This window comes from Neoarius graeffei, chromosome 12 (genome assembly GCF_027579695.1).
Source record: "Neoarius graeffei isolate fNeoGra1 chromosome 12, fNeoGra1.pri, whole genome shotgun sequence".
Lineage (NCBI taxonomy): Eukaryota > Metazoa > Chordata > Actinopteri > Siluriformes > Ariidae > Neoarius > Neoarius graeffei.
Genome location: NC_083580.1, coordinates 8,491,544 through 8,507,533, shown reverse-complemented (window position 1 = coordinate 8,507,533; position 15,990 = coordinate 8,491,544). Strand labels below are relative to the sequence as shown.

Sequence of the window (15,990 nt, the reverse complement as noted above, 5' to 3'; positions counted from 1 at the left end):
AGCGTTAGCTAATGGGATCCCCCATTTTCACTGCTCCTTCCCCTCGGGCCTAATGTCGCTCCATCAGCTCATTACCCTGCCGGATAAAAGGCTTTATTTGTGGAGCCTGAGCACGTAAAGAGACACAAACAGAGCCTGCCGTGTCCCTGAGGGCCTCATAGCCCCACTGCACAGCCAAAGCCGACCCACAGCTTGAGCCCACATGCTGCTCCAGGAGCCAGACACCATCTTAAAGCTTTCATTTGAAAAGGCACCTGAGCCTAGAGCTGGGAACGAACGACAAGCAAGCAAGCAAGCAAGAAAGAAAGAAAGCAAAGAAAAGAAAGCAAGCAAGCAAGAAAGAAAAGCAAGAAAGAAAGCAAAGAAAGCAAGAAAGAAAGCAAAGAAAGCAAGCAAGCAAGAAAAGAAAAAGCAAGCAAGCAAGAAACAAAGAAAAAGAAAGAAAAGCAAGCAAGCAAGAAAAAGAAAGAAAAGAAAGAAAGAAAGAAAGAAAGAAAGAAAGAAAGAAAGAAAGAAAGCAAAAAGAAAGCAAGAAAGAAAGGAAAGCAAGCAAGCAAGCAAGAAAAAGAAAGAAAGAAAGAAAGAAAGAAAGAAAGAAAGAAAGAAAGAAAGAAAGAAAGAAAGAAAGAAAGAAAGGAAAGCAAGCAAGCAAGCAAGAAAAAGAAAGAAAGAAAGAAAGAAAGAAAGAAAGAAAGAAAGAAAGAAAGAAAGAAAGAAAGGAAAGCAAGCAAGCAAGAAAGAAAAGAAAGCAAGCAAGCAAGAAAAGCAAGCAAGCAAGAAAAGCAAGCAAGCAAGAAAAGCAAGCAAGAAAGAAAGAAAGGAAAGCAAGCAAGCAAGCAAGAAAAGAAAAAGCAAGCAAGCAAGAAAAAGAAAGAAAGAAAGAAAGAAAGAAAGAAAGAAAGAAAGAAAGAAAGAAAAAGAAAGAAAGGAAAGCAAGCAAGAAAGAAAGAAAAAGAAAGAAAGAAAAGCAAGCAAGAAAGAAAGAAAGAAAAGAAAGCAAGCAAGCAAGAAAGCAAAGCAAGCAAGAAAGAAAAGCAAGCAAGCAAGCAAGAAAGAAAAGCAAGCAAGCAAGAAAGAAAAGAAAGCAAGCAAGCAAGCAAGAAAGAAAGCAAAGAAGGAAAGCAAGCAAGCAAGAAAAGAAAAAGCAAACAAGCAAGAGAAAGAAAGAAAGAAAGAAAAGCAAGCAAGCAAGCAAGCAAAGAAAAAGCAAGCAAGAGAAAGAAAGAAAGAAAGAAAGAAAGAAAGAAAGAAAGAAAGAAAGAAAGAAAGAAAGAGCAAGCAAGCAAGAAAGAAAGAGCAAGCAAGAAAAAGAAAGCAAGAAAGAAAGCAAAGAAAGCAAGCAAGCAAGAAAGAAAAAGAAAGAAAGAAAAAGAAAGAAAGAAAGGAAAGCAAGAAAGAAAGCAAGAAAGAAAGAAAGAAAGCAAAAGCTTTAGCTGTGAAGTGTAGAGTAGGGGGGGTGAGATGGACCCGTACCTGATGCCTTTAATCTGAGCGATGCTCTGCTGAGAGAGTCTGGACAGCGCAGAGATCACCTGTGGAAACACAAGACGTTTGGGTTAGCGATGATGTCTGAGACAAGCAAGGAATGAAACACGCTGGGGTATGCTGCCGGAGGAAAATAATCAGCGATGGAGTGGAGTGGTGCAGTGCGGTCTGATACAAAGCAAGGTGTTTTACTCCTCTTACACTAAAGCAACGCTCCAATATTGACAATTTTGAGATTTGGCTCTTTCTATGATAAAGGGTTATAAATGCCTTATGCCAGGTTTGTGGTTGTGTAGCATGAGCGAGAATAAATAGAAATAAAAACCAAATATATTTTTGTGGTCATTGCAGGTCTGTGACACAGCGTTGGTAAAATGAGCAAAGCATCTTGTTGGATTTTTTTTTTTTTTAAAATCACCGTCTTCGTTGACCCATTTTCTGACAAAATCGGTGCTGGTATTTCAATCCAATGTCACTCGAACAAGATAAGCTTAAAATTTTCCTCGAGCGTACTTGGGCTTAAACTCGAACTTAAACACGGAAAAACATTTACACCGTCAGTCTTCCCAAATCCACGTGAGCACCGATCAAAAATCACGTCACGCATGGAACATCCTCTGTTCATCCAAGTTACGATCGTTCAGATAGTGTTTAAAAGGCTATTTTTAAAATTAAATAAAAGCTGGGCGTGCGTGCGCGCGCGTGTTAAATATATATAAATCTGACTGCTCTCAAGTTTTATAGCAAAAAAAAATTCTGATGCATTTCTTTTTATTTGGATCCGTCCAACGGTCACGCGTGAAACAGGTGCCCGCTAATTCCTACTCGGAAGTGTTAAGACTGAACTAACTAGGTCGTGCGGATCTCCAGACACACTTGTGATGTCACTGCGCAAGACATCCAGGGTGCATTTAATGGCGGCAAGGCAGGTGAAAGTCATAGTCTGTCCGAGAAAATTACGACCACGTTACACACCAGTGACTCATAGGTTCAATTCACAAATATTTTACGAATAAAGTTCTTTTTTTTCAATTTCTCAGATTAAATAACATCCTTGCAAGGCACATTTTTAGTGCATCACCACTACTCTGGCTCCAGTAGTTCTTCCCGGGTAAAATCGACATGAAATTTTGTTAAAATGCTTGGAGACGATTTATGCATTTGAATTTTTTTTTTCCTGCCTGATATGTGAAATACTTTTCTTTCTCTATTAAAGCTAGACGGCCTTTCGATTTCATAAAATCGGTGAAATTTAGTTCCCTCTGAAATTTGGTCATTGTGATGAATGTTTATTTCTGTAATATCTCACAAAATATCAGGCCATTCTGTTGTGTGGCTGGGAAGTTATTTAATTTGAGGGGATTAAAGCAAATAACGTGCATGAAATCGCTCGCTTCTTCGCGCAGTCAAGCAGACAGAGGAAGTCCGTGTGTGTGTGTGCACGCACATGCGCAGGTTTACCTTTGAGCGTGCACTGACAGTTCCATCATTCTGTCGCTAAACGAACAGCTGATCACACCGAGGTGCTCGCTGAGCGCCGATATTTATTAATTTGGTCCTGCGTTTCCTTTCCTTCGTATAGAACATAACACCTTTTCTTCTCGCTTTCTTTCTGTTACTGTAGTCAGTCTTTCACGTTTCATTCACACACTCGCATCCTCCATTTTTCTCTCCTGTTTCAAATTTGCATCCCACAATGCCTTGCGTGAACGGGGAAAGCCCACCACCATGTGATGCATGACGTCGTATCTTGAATTGGGTCATGGTGAAGCAGGAAAAAATAGCGGAGAATTTAGGGCCATGTGGCCTTAAATTCATTAATTGTTCTGTTAAAAGAAAACTAATACAATTGGAAGCCTGTGATTCGAATTCAGTACTAAACAAAAATAACTAGGTGTCGGGGAAAATTCTTATGACCTATGTTTGAAAAATCTGAAAGGCAGTCTAGCTTTATTATTTCCCTGGGAGAAATCATGACTTTCTGTAAATCTTTTGGCTCAAAAATTAGTGCCCAGGTTACACGCGTGACGCCAGATTTTCACGGTTTTCAATGTGGTCTCTCCTGCACGGAACAGCGGGAGAGTTATCTCCCCCTGATGATGTATATACCAGGGGACTATAACTATTAATTATAACCCATATTTAAAGCTCTTCTTGTGGTTTTAAATTTTGAGTGGCATGCCACAAAGTAGTAACCCCTTATCATAGAAAGAGACATTTATTAAAGCAGGGCTTTTCAAAGTGTGGGGCGCCAGAGTTCTTCGGGGGGGCGCAACGTGAGGAAAAATAAACCAGAATAAATTACTATTGCGGACATTTAGCAAACTTCAGCTAGCCTTTGCCGGAGACAAAATGGATCGATTTTTAGTACCTAAAGCTACAGTGAGTGAGGAGACAGAGTCTGGGCCAAGCAAAAAAAAACCAGAGCCTGCAACTTCAACACAAATTCAACCAATCCCCGCGAATTCAGGGCGGTGTTGTAATTATATCCAATCACCGCAACTTTGACCAATCGTCGGCGTCGTCTTGAGGTGACGTCGACAAACTACCTTCCGCCTTACTTCCGTGTATACGTTCAAGAGAAGCAGCATGCGCGCAGTGTTGCCAGATTGGGCAGTTTCAAGTGCATTTTGGCGGGTTTTGAACATATTTTGGACTGGAAAACGTCAGCAGTATCTGGCAACACTGCATGATGTGCGAGTCGGTGTTTATATAGGCTTAAATTCTGTTACTGAAAGTGTGTTATGTTTACAGTGAAGGACTGTGCGCACTTTACATTATTATTTTTTTTTTTTACTTAATACAAGAAATTAATGGATGCCAACATTTTTGCCAAAATGGTATTTTATTTTCCATTGTTTAGGCAGCTTCAGCATCATACTGTGAGATTCTGTTCAAATTGTTTTTTTTTCTTCTATGAAGCCTGAGCCATTTATTTTATTAGTTTATAATTATTGTTTAATTTAGTCTTCAGGAGAGACTGCCTGCACACAGTACTAGTATTAATAGTTTTTTTTCTTACATGAAAGCTGAGGCATTTATATTATATTTTAAGGTAATGCCATGTTGTGCTGTGAGGTTCTCTGCACTTTAACTTTTGAACCAACAGGTGCATTTGGATAAGTAAAGCCTATTTTTCTGCATTTTTGTAGTCCTGGTAATCTTTTATATTGGTAAAGTTGTTTATAGGACCATTTCTCAGTGTCTTTGTTTTTTTAATCAATAGTTTTTTGGTAATAACTTAATATTTAACATATCACTCAATTTTAATCACAAAAAGAAAATCGCAACAATTTCTCGCAACTTTCCCTTCCTCCCGCAATGTAATCGCAACAAAAACCTAAAAAAAAAAAAAAAAAAAAACACCGCAACTTGCATCGCAATTTTTTGGAAAACCCCCCGCAACATCAGACATTTTAGCCCGCAACAATCACAAAAAAGGCCCGCAGAAACCTGGGGGGACTGAAAAAAGAAGGAAGTATGACCACGATTATTTAAAGTTTGGATTTTCATGGACTGGATCTGAAGATGCTCCACTGCCACAGTGTGCTGTCTGCCAAGAGGTGCTAGCTAACGATGCTATGAGATGTTTAAAATGTGTAAAACAAGATGTTTTAAAAACACAGATGTTTAAAATGTGAAAAATAAAAAAAATGTGTACAACAACCATTTTTTAAAAATACAAATGGAACATTAAGTATAGCAACAACAAAAATTGTAAGGGGGGCGCTGTTGTTTATTTGGTCTCTGAGGGGGGGCTGACTCTCCCACACTTTGAAAACCCCTGGATTAAAGAATTATGTTTGGTTTTTCCCCACATTTAATGTAAATGACATCATAGCAGCTATAAACGGTCATGCCCTCAGCAGCCTCTCCTGGCCATGTTACAAAAAAAAAAAAAACCTTTATAGTTACAACTTTACTATCGCAAAGTGCTGACCGACACTGGAGACTCCTTCCAAAAATGCTTACTCTAAAAAGTCTTGTGAAGAAGCCATTACTATTAAAAAAAAAAAAAAGCTGAAATTTATTACATACAACAAGAGCATTAAAATAAATGATATCCAGAATTACTGCCGGAGTTGCTGCTGCTGTAAAACATTAATCTTGACCAATCAGCAGTGAATATTCAGAAGTGCTGCGGTGTAATGAATCATATTAAAACTTGGCAGACATATGACCAAAGCATATAGCTCTACATCCCTGTATATGGTTTCTCAGGGATTTACACCGTCTTCCGTTTTCTCTCTGAGCTTCCTGTGTATTCGCAGCGGCTAACAGGGTTAAATGCATAGAGAACTCAAACCCACTTAATGCCAATCATGAGTTGCGTGCGTTGGCTCATTGGTGGAGACGCGGGCCTCCAGATGGTGTGGTCGAGAGCTTTGGGAGTGTTTTGTAGATACACACACACACAATTATAAACACGTAACCCCGGAAAGGCTTTTTTCTTGCCTCATTACATGCTTATAGGCGTGTTAAACCTGCTGCCATGTTGACAGCAGCTGCCCATCAGCCTTAGTGAAGTAATTCGTGTGTGTAAGCAGGTGTGCACCCTCTCCGAGCTTGGCTATATGCACGGACTCGTTGCTCCTGCTGCCATGAAGGTGACTCCATAAATGAAAACGAGCTCCACCGAGTCATCGCATCTCAAAGCGTCTCTCTGTGAACACGTCTTCATTTCACACACCGTTTCCATGTGGTCATGAAAGTTCTGAAGAATGTTCTCAAAGACAGCTGGAGTTTTGAGGCAGGGTAGGCAAGATGGAAAAACAGTGCATCGTGATACTTGTAGATTTTTTCACAGTGCACAATATGTATACTGCTGTTTACTTTTACTGTTGGTATAAATGGATTATGTACAAGATGCTTGGGAAATAGAACTGCACCAAGTTTCTCAAAAAAATAAAAGTCACCAGCACTAAGTCACCTGTCTGTCAGCTAGTCAGATATCGTCTAGGTCAGTCAGACATTCAGTCATTTGACCAGCATGCTTGTAAAATATCAGTGTCACAATATAAACACACTGTCCAGTCAGTCATCCAGTCTGTCAATCATTCGGTTAGTGTCAGTCCTTTAGTGAGTCAGTTGACCATCACTCCGTCAGTCAACCAATCAGTCCATCAGTCAACCAGACAACCAGTCAGTCAGTCAGTCAGTCAGATAACCAGTCAGACCATCAACCAGCCCGTCCGTCAACCAGTCAGACCATCAACCAGCCCGTCAGTCAACCAGTCAGTCCGTCCGTCCGTCAACCAGTCAGACCATCAACCAGTCAGTCAGATAACCAGTCAGACTGTCAGTCAGTTAACCAGTCAGTCAGACCATCAGCCAGTCAGTGAGATAACCAGTCAGACCATCAACCAGACAATCAGTCAGTCAACCAGTCAGACCATCAACCAGTCAGTCAGTGAGATAACCAGTCAGACCATCAGTCAACCAGACACTCAGTCAGATAACCAGTCAGACCATCAACCAGCCTGTCAGTCAACCAGTCAGTCCATCTGTCCGTCAACCAGTCAGACCATCAACCAGTCAGTCAGATAACCAGTCAGACTGTCAGTCAGTTAACCAGTCAGTCAGTCAGACCATCAGCCAGTCAGTGAGATAACCAGTCAGACCATCAACCAGACAATCAGTCAGTCAACCAGTCAGACCATCAACCAGTCAGTCAGTCAGATAACCAGTCAGACCATCAACCAGCCCGTCAATCAACCAGTCAGGCCATCAACCAGTCAGGTCGTCAACCAGCCCGTCAGTCAACCAGTCAATCCGTCCTTGGCTTCCCTCTTGATTCTGGTTCTTCTCAAGGTTTCTTCTCAAGTCAGTCAGTCACACCACCAGTCAGTCAACTAGTCAGTCAACCAGAAAGTCAGATAACCAGTCAGACCATCAACCAGTCAACTAGTCAGTCAGTCAACCAGTCAGACCATCAACCAGTCAGTAAGTTAACCAGTCAGACCATCAACCAGTTAGTCCATCAGTCAACCAGTCAGACCATCACCCAGTCAGTAAGTTAACCAGTCAGACCATCAACCAGTTAGTCCATCAGTCAACCAGTCAGACCATCACCCAGTCAGTAAGTTAACCAGTCAGACCATCAACCAGTTAGTCCATCAGTCAACCAGTCAGACCATCACCCAGTCAGTAAGTTAACCAGTCAGACCATCAACCAGTTAGTCCATCAGTCAACCAGTCAGACCATCAACCAGTCAGACCCCACCTAACAGTCTGTCAATCATCCATCAGTCGGTCTTTTATGAAAAATAGAAAGGCTTATGAAATTCCACAATTTAAAAAAATAATCAGTTTGTCCATCAGTCAGTGAGCTGGTCATTCTGTCAGCTGTCCGTCACTCAGTCAGTAAATCAAAGTTAATATAGAACTAAAGGGAAAAATGTATCCAGTCTGTTACTTGTTAATCTAAGGAACAGTGGAGTTGGTCGAAGATATAAAAGTACTCATGGTACTTTGACAAAAGCATATTTTGAGATTTCTCCAATACGGACACCTTGGCTTCCCTTTTGATTCTGGTTCTTCTCAAGGTTTCTTCCTCGTGTCGTCTGAGGGAGATTTTCCCTTCACCGTCACCTCAGGCTTGTTCATTACGGATGAACAAATTTATCAGGGATAAAATTAGTTCAAAGTCTTCATTTTCCTGTCAAGCTGCTTTGTGATGATGTCGGTTGTTCAAAGCGATATACAAATAACCTGACAGCTGGTACAAGACCAGAATCATTTAAATGTTTGTTTCTACTAGAAAGCGACACGAGCTTAAACTTGACTTTGCCTGTCATCCTGCCACCTGCTCCTCCTGAGCCTCGAGTTCGCTCTCAGCCTGTGGATTTCCTCCTGCAGCCCAGCTGAGGATGAATGAAGCCTTTAGGATCGACAGCACTGCGTTACTCTGAATGCTGGCGTTTGTCAGCCTTCTGTCTCGCTCCTTCATGCACCACCAGCTAATGGGTATAAATATTAATGGAGCCTCAGCGTGGTGACACCAGCGCTGCCTGGCTGAGTTATAAACCACTGATGCAGCTTTTCATCACTCTCTCTCGCTCTCTGTTTCTCTCTCGCTCCTGGCTCCGCATGCAATGAATCTCAGCTCGCCCGTCCCTCTTTCTCCTGCTATATCGCTCTCATCCCTCACTCTTTCCTCTTTTTTTTCTCTCATTCTTCAGTCATCACTCAGGTCAGGTCGGAACCTCTTTCCGTTTTGTCATTATTGATTTTCCTCTCATCTCAGTGGCGCTCCCTGAGGAGCAGCCAGTCGCAAGCGGAAGGAAACGCATGGCCTCCGTCACCTTTCACACGCAAAGCAGATCAAACACAATAACTGATTTGGAGGAACGGAGGAGAAAATATTAAGCTCCATGGGGACACAGGTGATCTCCTGCATCAGATAACAACAGGAGACAGAGGGTCTGAGGAACGGCGAGAGAGGAACAAACATCTCCTGAGGATGCATCGATTTAATATTAACAGCACATAAGGTGAAGCCAAGATACGGCGTTGTGTATAGCTGAGCGGGGGAAAAAAAACCAAAAAAAAAAACCAAAGGCCGAGAAGAGAAGAAAAGACAAGCAAGAAGACACAAAAAGAGAAGAGAAATGAAATAAAAAGAAGAACAAAGAGCAAGAAGAGACAAAAAATAGAAGAGAAACAGACAATAAGCCCGGAAGAAGATAAGAAATGGTGCAAGATGAAACCAGAAAGAATAAAAATAAACAGATGGCCGACAGACAGTCGGATGATATCTTACTGAAGGAGAAATTTGCACGACTGCAGCCAAAAAACACAGCGAATTAAATAAACAAACAAAAAAATCACCTCATTACTATATTTACACACAAATAAACAAGCAGAGAAGAGGAAGACAGGATGAGCGACACAATACTGAGAGCGTTCCCAATCGCCACCAGCGTGTGAAGCTCCATCCGACACTCCACTCCACTCCACAGCTTCATATTACACTGATCACAAAATCTACACCTGAACCCGAATCCCAACCTCGGAGCCGAGGTGTGCACGAGCACCGAGACTTCCCAGAGCAGTGAGGGAGTAAATGAGACGGAGCCTGGCTTCAATTAATAAGAGAACTCGGTGCTAGGAGACGCGAGAAACGTGAGAACAGATGGTCGTGGAAAGAGTCACGCAGTCCCTAACTTCATTAATAATCCACCTGATGAGACGCCAAGGATCTCTAACCAGCACACAGCCTCTGCAATCTGCCTTTAACTGACCTCACACACACGCCGTGACCTTGACTCGGCTGAAGTGGCGCCATCTCTGAGCACTTGCTCGTCTGGACCGTGTGCTCTCTTCCGAGCAGCAGGGTTGGTCTGTGATCAATAGAGGAACAGCACCAGGGGAAGCTGCAGTTTTTGGTCAATGAGATGCAGAGGCGTGTGAAGGGTCAGTGGAGGGTCAAGGATGGAGAAACACTCAAGGCATTTAGATCAAATACAGAAGAGAAAGAGTTGGCGCTGCCCACAGAGACTGGATAAGAATAGTAAGAGGAATCTCATTATTATACGCACAGTACTGTGCAGAAGTCTTGAGGACATGTCAAGAAATCCTGGAGACCTAAAATGGCTTAAAAGTAATGAAATGAAATGTTTCAACATGGAAAAAAATATATATATACTATAAACAGTAAGCAGTAAACCATCATAAATGAAACAAAGTCAATATTTGGTATGAGACGACCCTTTGCTTTAAAAAATAAAACCAGTAGTCTGAGGTCCAATGAGTGCAGTTTTATAAGCTGGAGGATTTACTGAGCATCTTGCAGAACCAGCCAAAGTTCTTCTGGACACAATGACTACGTTCAGACTGCACCCTGAAACGACCCATATCCGATTTTTTTGCCCGTATGCGACCTGTATCCGATTTGTTATTGACAATCTGAACGACACAGATCCGATTTTTTTCACATGCGACCCAGGCCGCTTGGATATGTGGTCCTAATTCCGATGCATATCCGTTATTTTCACATGCGACCGCAGTCTGACCGGACAGGTCGCATTCATGCGACCTACGCGTCATCGACAAGAGACAAACGTCACTATTCTGCGTTGGCTAATCCCGCCTCTTTGGTGGAAAACAACAACATTTGTACAGTTTTCAGAATTTAAATAGACTTTTATAGAATTGATCAAGCTAATGGTGGATTTGGTAGGGACCTGGATGTTGATCTGTTAGCCTGATTAAGTAAAACAGTTTCTATAACTGATTTATAACTTAAACCATCCTGTATTACAAGATTATAAGATTGTTCTGGAAATTTCCAGTAATTTGACACCTTCGGTCTCATTAGTCTGCTGCCCACATTAATCAGATTATTGTGTGAGTTCCGCCGCCGCCACAAAAACCACATCGCCAGGTCTCGCCTCATCTCCATGCTTTACTTGCAAACTTGAAGTGTGTGCTTTTTTTTTTTTGTTTACGTATTACGTAGATGTGCTTATTGCGTGTCAATTTGCGCATGCGGGACACTTTTGGGTCGTTTTCCGTTCATATTGGAGATCGCATACAAGTCTCATATAATTGGTAATGTGAACGGCCTAACAAAAAAATCGGATTTCACAACAAATCGGATATGGGTCGTTTCAGGTTGCAGTCTGAACGTAGTGTTTTTCACGGCTGAATCGTGCAGATCCGATTTTTTTTTTAGGGGGGGCGTTGGAGTGTCTGAATAAGTTACGTGCGCAGCTTTCTGATTTACTGTTTTCTTCTCATACTTCCTATGTTTCATGGACTGTAACGGCATTTGCTTATTTAGTAATTTTAATACAGAATTTACTCTGATGAAATTATTCAGACACTCCAACGCCCCCCCTAAAAAAAAAAAAATCGGATCTGCACGATTCAGCTGTGAAAAAGTCGGCATCTGCGCCTTTAGTTTGTGTGGAGAGATATGATCTGCAGTAACATGCATTGTTGGCTACAGACCGAAACACATTTTCAGAATGCACTGGCCAAGGCAGGACTAAACTCCATGTGCCTTCTAATAATAATTAAAAAAAAAAAACAGAATAGTAATTTGTAAGCTAAAAAGCCTGTGTCTACACTTTTTTCTTTCGCCGAGTGGCAGCTGTGTTCAACTGGGGCGGGACATGACTGAATGGGTGTTTCTGACTTGTCAGCTGTCTTTAACTGGGGCGGGAGGGCGGGACATGACTAAATGGGTGTTTCTGATTTGTCAGCTGTCGTCCTTACACCGCATGGCATGCCCCAAGCGTTTGCAACACAGAATTCCAGGTTCTCCGCACCAAAATCAGCAGCTTCAAAACGAATTTCTTGTTTTTTTTTTTAACCGACAACCAAAAAAAAATTTAACCGGTTGACGTTGATTTGGTCAACCACTGGTCAAACGGTCATCGGTTAACATCGCTAGTTTACCTCTGTCCGTCCGTCCGAAACACCCTTTTTCTCAGCAACCACAAATCATAGCCACTTGATACTTGGTACCAAACTTCAGCTTGGGGTTCTATACCGTTTTCAGGTCTATCGCACATCGACTTCCTGTTTACCGACAATGTATTGACCAAACATAAATTTAGTAAATCCACGCTCTGTTTTGTAAATACATTCAGTCGGTAAACAGGAAGTCGATGTGCGACAGGCCTGAAAATGGTATACATGGTATAGAACCCCAAGCTGAAGCTCCATACCAAATATCAAGCAGTTGTGATTTGGAGTTGCTGAGAAAAGTGTTATGAAAAATTTAGTAAATCCATGCTTTTGTAACACTTTTCTCAGCAACTCCAAATCACAGCTGCTTGATATTTGGTACTGAGCTTCAGCTTGGGATTCTACACCGTGTAAACCGTTTTCAGGTCTGTTGCACATCGACTTCCTGTTTACCGACTGAACGTATTTACGAAACACACAGTGGATTTTGACGCTATTCCAAGAAGCAAAATGCTATTTCAGAATGAGTTTACCAGGATGATGTTTGAAATCCCTGCAGAGACGCACTGCTCTTTACTTACTTGTTTCAGGGTTCATTATTTGTTGAAATCAACGTTCATACTGTAATACTGCAAGTGTCTTATTCCTTTGATCGCTTGTGTTCTGATATAAGCGAGAGCGGGGGGATACAGAAGTGAGCAGTAGCTCATAGTTGGTCTTGTTTTGCCCCAAAACCCAGCAGCCTTCATTATGTTTTCTTTTTTGATCTGAAAAGTGCTCTCTTGTGGAATATTCTGCTCAGATACAAACTCTCCCCCCCCCCAACCATAACATTTTATTTTGTGCTGGAAAACGAACGTTTGGAACTCGAAGATGTTTCTGTACTGACTTGATAAGTCAAGTCAAGTCAACTTTATTGTCAAATATGCTATACATGCTCGACATACAGCGCAGATGAAATATCAGTCCTCTCTGATCCACGGTGCAAACAGGCAATGCAATAAATAAAAATAGAATAATTGAAAAAAAACCCAATATAAACAGTATAAACACTCTAGATAGGAACTAGACATAGACTAAACACTCAGACAATATAAACACTAGATAAGAACTACACACAGACTAAACACTCAGACAGACAATATAAACAGTATAAACACTCTAGATATGAACTAGACGTAGACTAAACACTCATATATACATATACACGCACATAAAGAAGTCATAAAATAGAAATCGATAAAGATTGTATGGAGAAAAAAAAATAGGGGGCCTAAGACGTTTGTACAGTACTGTGTGTATATCCAGAAAAAAAAAAAAAACAGCCTATTAACTTACTACCACACAAAAAGGACAGAAACTTTGGCTACACTAAGCAAAAACTGAAACGTTCCGACACGTTTCCGATGAGCAAACATTCTGCGAGCAAAATTTGACCTTCAGTTCAGCACCAACATCTCAATGTCAATTTGATTCAATCAATCAAATCAATCAGCTGGTCTGATTACAGAACTGACAAGATGAAAATGGAACTATTTAAGGTGAATGGATGGAGAAATGCATCTCATCAGTTCAGAGTCCGTGGCTCTAGCTAACAGTGGTAACATGAAGAACTTACGAGAAACAAAACATAACCACTTCAGCATTCTTATTTATGAGCGGATCATTCATAGAGTTAAACATTAAAGCCAAATGCTATCCGCTGCAAATTTTAGAAAACGTAAAATGGAACAGCTTTACTGTTTAAAAGCCCTGGGACTGGAGGCTCATTCCAAAATTTTTAATTTGTGTATTGTTAGGCTTAAATTATGTCTTTGGGGGGGGGGATGATTCCACTCATTGAATGAGTTGAAACTGCATAAAAATTTCAATTCCTTTATACAGTAGCTGGACTTGTTTTTCTAAATTCCACTCGGAATAAAAGGCCACCTGCCACTTTAAACAATAAAAAGACTTCCAGGCTCCAACATGGAATCGCGCTTATTGTCTTCTCAGCACCTTTATGATGCAGGGTTATGCGCTGTGTATCTGAGCGAGAGGTCATGCGGAGGTAACGCCATTTCTTGTTGTCATTTTCCGAGTCGAGCAAAGCTGTTAAAAATTGAAGTGCACCCTCAACACTTCTCCCTCTTCCTTCTATAGCCCTGAGGGTCAAACAAAGATGGAAGGGAGTCGATCATTTCCTTTTAAGAAAGCGTCCTCTGACATCCAGGGCTGTACATCTTATGAGTAATCAAGGGGCGCGTCCATATGGTGCGACCGAAACGGAGAACAGGGGTTTACGTTCATGTTTTCAAGTTGGTTCTGTGATACAACTGTAGCTGTAATCAAATTCAAAGTGGTAGGAACGGAATTAAATTTCTTGCGGCAAGCAAGTAAGAGTATATCATGTTTGATCGATATTTATTTTATATATCTTATTTTTGGACCTGCAGTCTAAATGTATATTGATCAATGTGTGAAATCAATAGCCAATGAAAACCGAGAAGCCAAAAATACAGGAAGTTCATTTTAACCATCATTTACTGCTACGGATAATCATCATACATTAATTCAGTGAAACTAAGAGGCCTGAACTTGTTCCAGGAGAACAGTTGACCTGTCCAGAAGAAGACGGTTTGCCAAGGTTGGACTGGAAGAACTCGAGTGTCCTGGACAGAACCCTGACCTCAACCCCACTGATCACCTTTGGGATGGACTGGAATACCGACTGCACCCCAGATCTTGCTCAACATCAGCACCTGATCTCATGAATGCTCTTGTGGCTGGATGAACACCTGCACATCCGCGCCCTAAAATGAAGTGGGAAGCCTTCCCAAAAGAGTGGAGGTTATTATAACAGCAAAAGAAGGAATAAATCTGGACAGGGACATTCAACAAAACACACGGGCGTGATGGTAAGATGTCGACCAACTTTTCGCCATTATTTAAGCACCTAGACAAAGAGAAGTTGAGGAATAACCACGTGTCACATATTTCCCAGAACAATTCATGTAGTATGCTTTAAAAAAAAAAAAAGGCACAAATCACCAATTACTTGTACGCTGAAGCTGAATAAACAATCCTCATTGTGTGTGGCTTTTTTTTTTTTATAAAAAGCATGGAACTCGAGCACAAGTGCTTGCTGTAATTAAAGGTAGACCGCCTTTCAGATTTTCCAAGTTTAGGTCATAAAATAATTTTCCCCGACACCCAATTATTTTTGTTTAGTGACGCGAAAGCTACTGAATTCAAATCACAGACTTCCAATTTTATTTAAATAGAACAATTCATAAATTTTGGGCCATGTGGCCCTAAATTCTCCGCTATTTTTTCCGGCTTCACCATGACCCAATTCAAGATACTACGTCATGCGGTGGGCTTTCCCCGTTTGCGCAAGGCATTGTGGGATACAAATTTGAAACAGGAGAGAAAAATGGAGGACGCGAGTGTGCGAATGAAACGTGAAAGACCGACTACAGTAACGGAAAGAAAGCGAGAAGAAAAGATGTTATGTTATATACGAAGGAAAGGAAACGCAGGACCAAACTAATAAATATCGGCGGTCAGCGAGCACCTCGGTGTGATCAGCTGTTCGTTTAGCGACAGAATGATGGAACTGTCAGTGCACGCTCAAAGGTAAACCTGTAGATGGCAGTAATGCAACACTGTGGATGCCAGCTGCCGTAAAACCCAAAAGAAGGTGGTAAACCTGCGCATGCGCACACGGACTTCCTCTGTCTGCTTGACCACATTTCAGAAGGAACTAAATTTCACTGATTTTATGAAATCGAAAGCAAACTTTCAGATGAAAGCTATTACATCGTTACGCCACTTCCCAGGTTCACGAAAGAAAGTGTGTTCACAGTCGACTACTGGAAGCCTCACATCGCTCGCTTGTCACCTACCTGAACCACAGTCGCTACGTCACAACACGCAATCCTCCTCAGTCTTCTTTTCCTACAAGTTATGACGCGGAAAAATCCCCAAAGCTGTAATTACTTAACGGTCCACTCCACATACAGTACAGTACAATCTCTCCGTCTCCGTTTGATCAGAAAACAAAGATTTCCCGAACCAACATGCCAGCGACTTCAAATCCATATTAGT

General features: G+C 41.4%; 1 protein-coding gene across 3 annotated transcripts in view; it reads right to left on the bottom strand.

The window, feature by feature from the left end:
* The window catches only part of vav2 (vav 2 guanine nucleotide exchange factor), a 463,113-nt gene that overhangs the window by 167,882 nt on the left and 279,241 nt on the right, over positions 1 to 15,990 (bottom strand). For all 3 annotated transcript variants that reach the window (XM_060935481.1, XM_060935479.1, XM_060935480.1), the window contains exon 3: positions 1,474 to 1,532. In XM_060935481.1, coding sequence (XP_060791464.1) covers positions 1,474 to 1,532 — 59 coding nt within the window. The remainder of the gene's footprint in view (positions 1 to 1,473; positions 1,533 to 15,990) is intronic.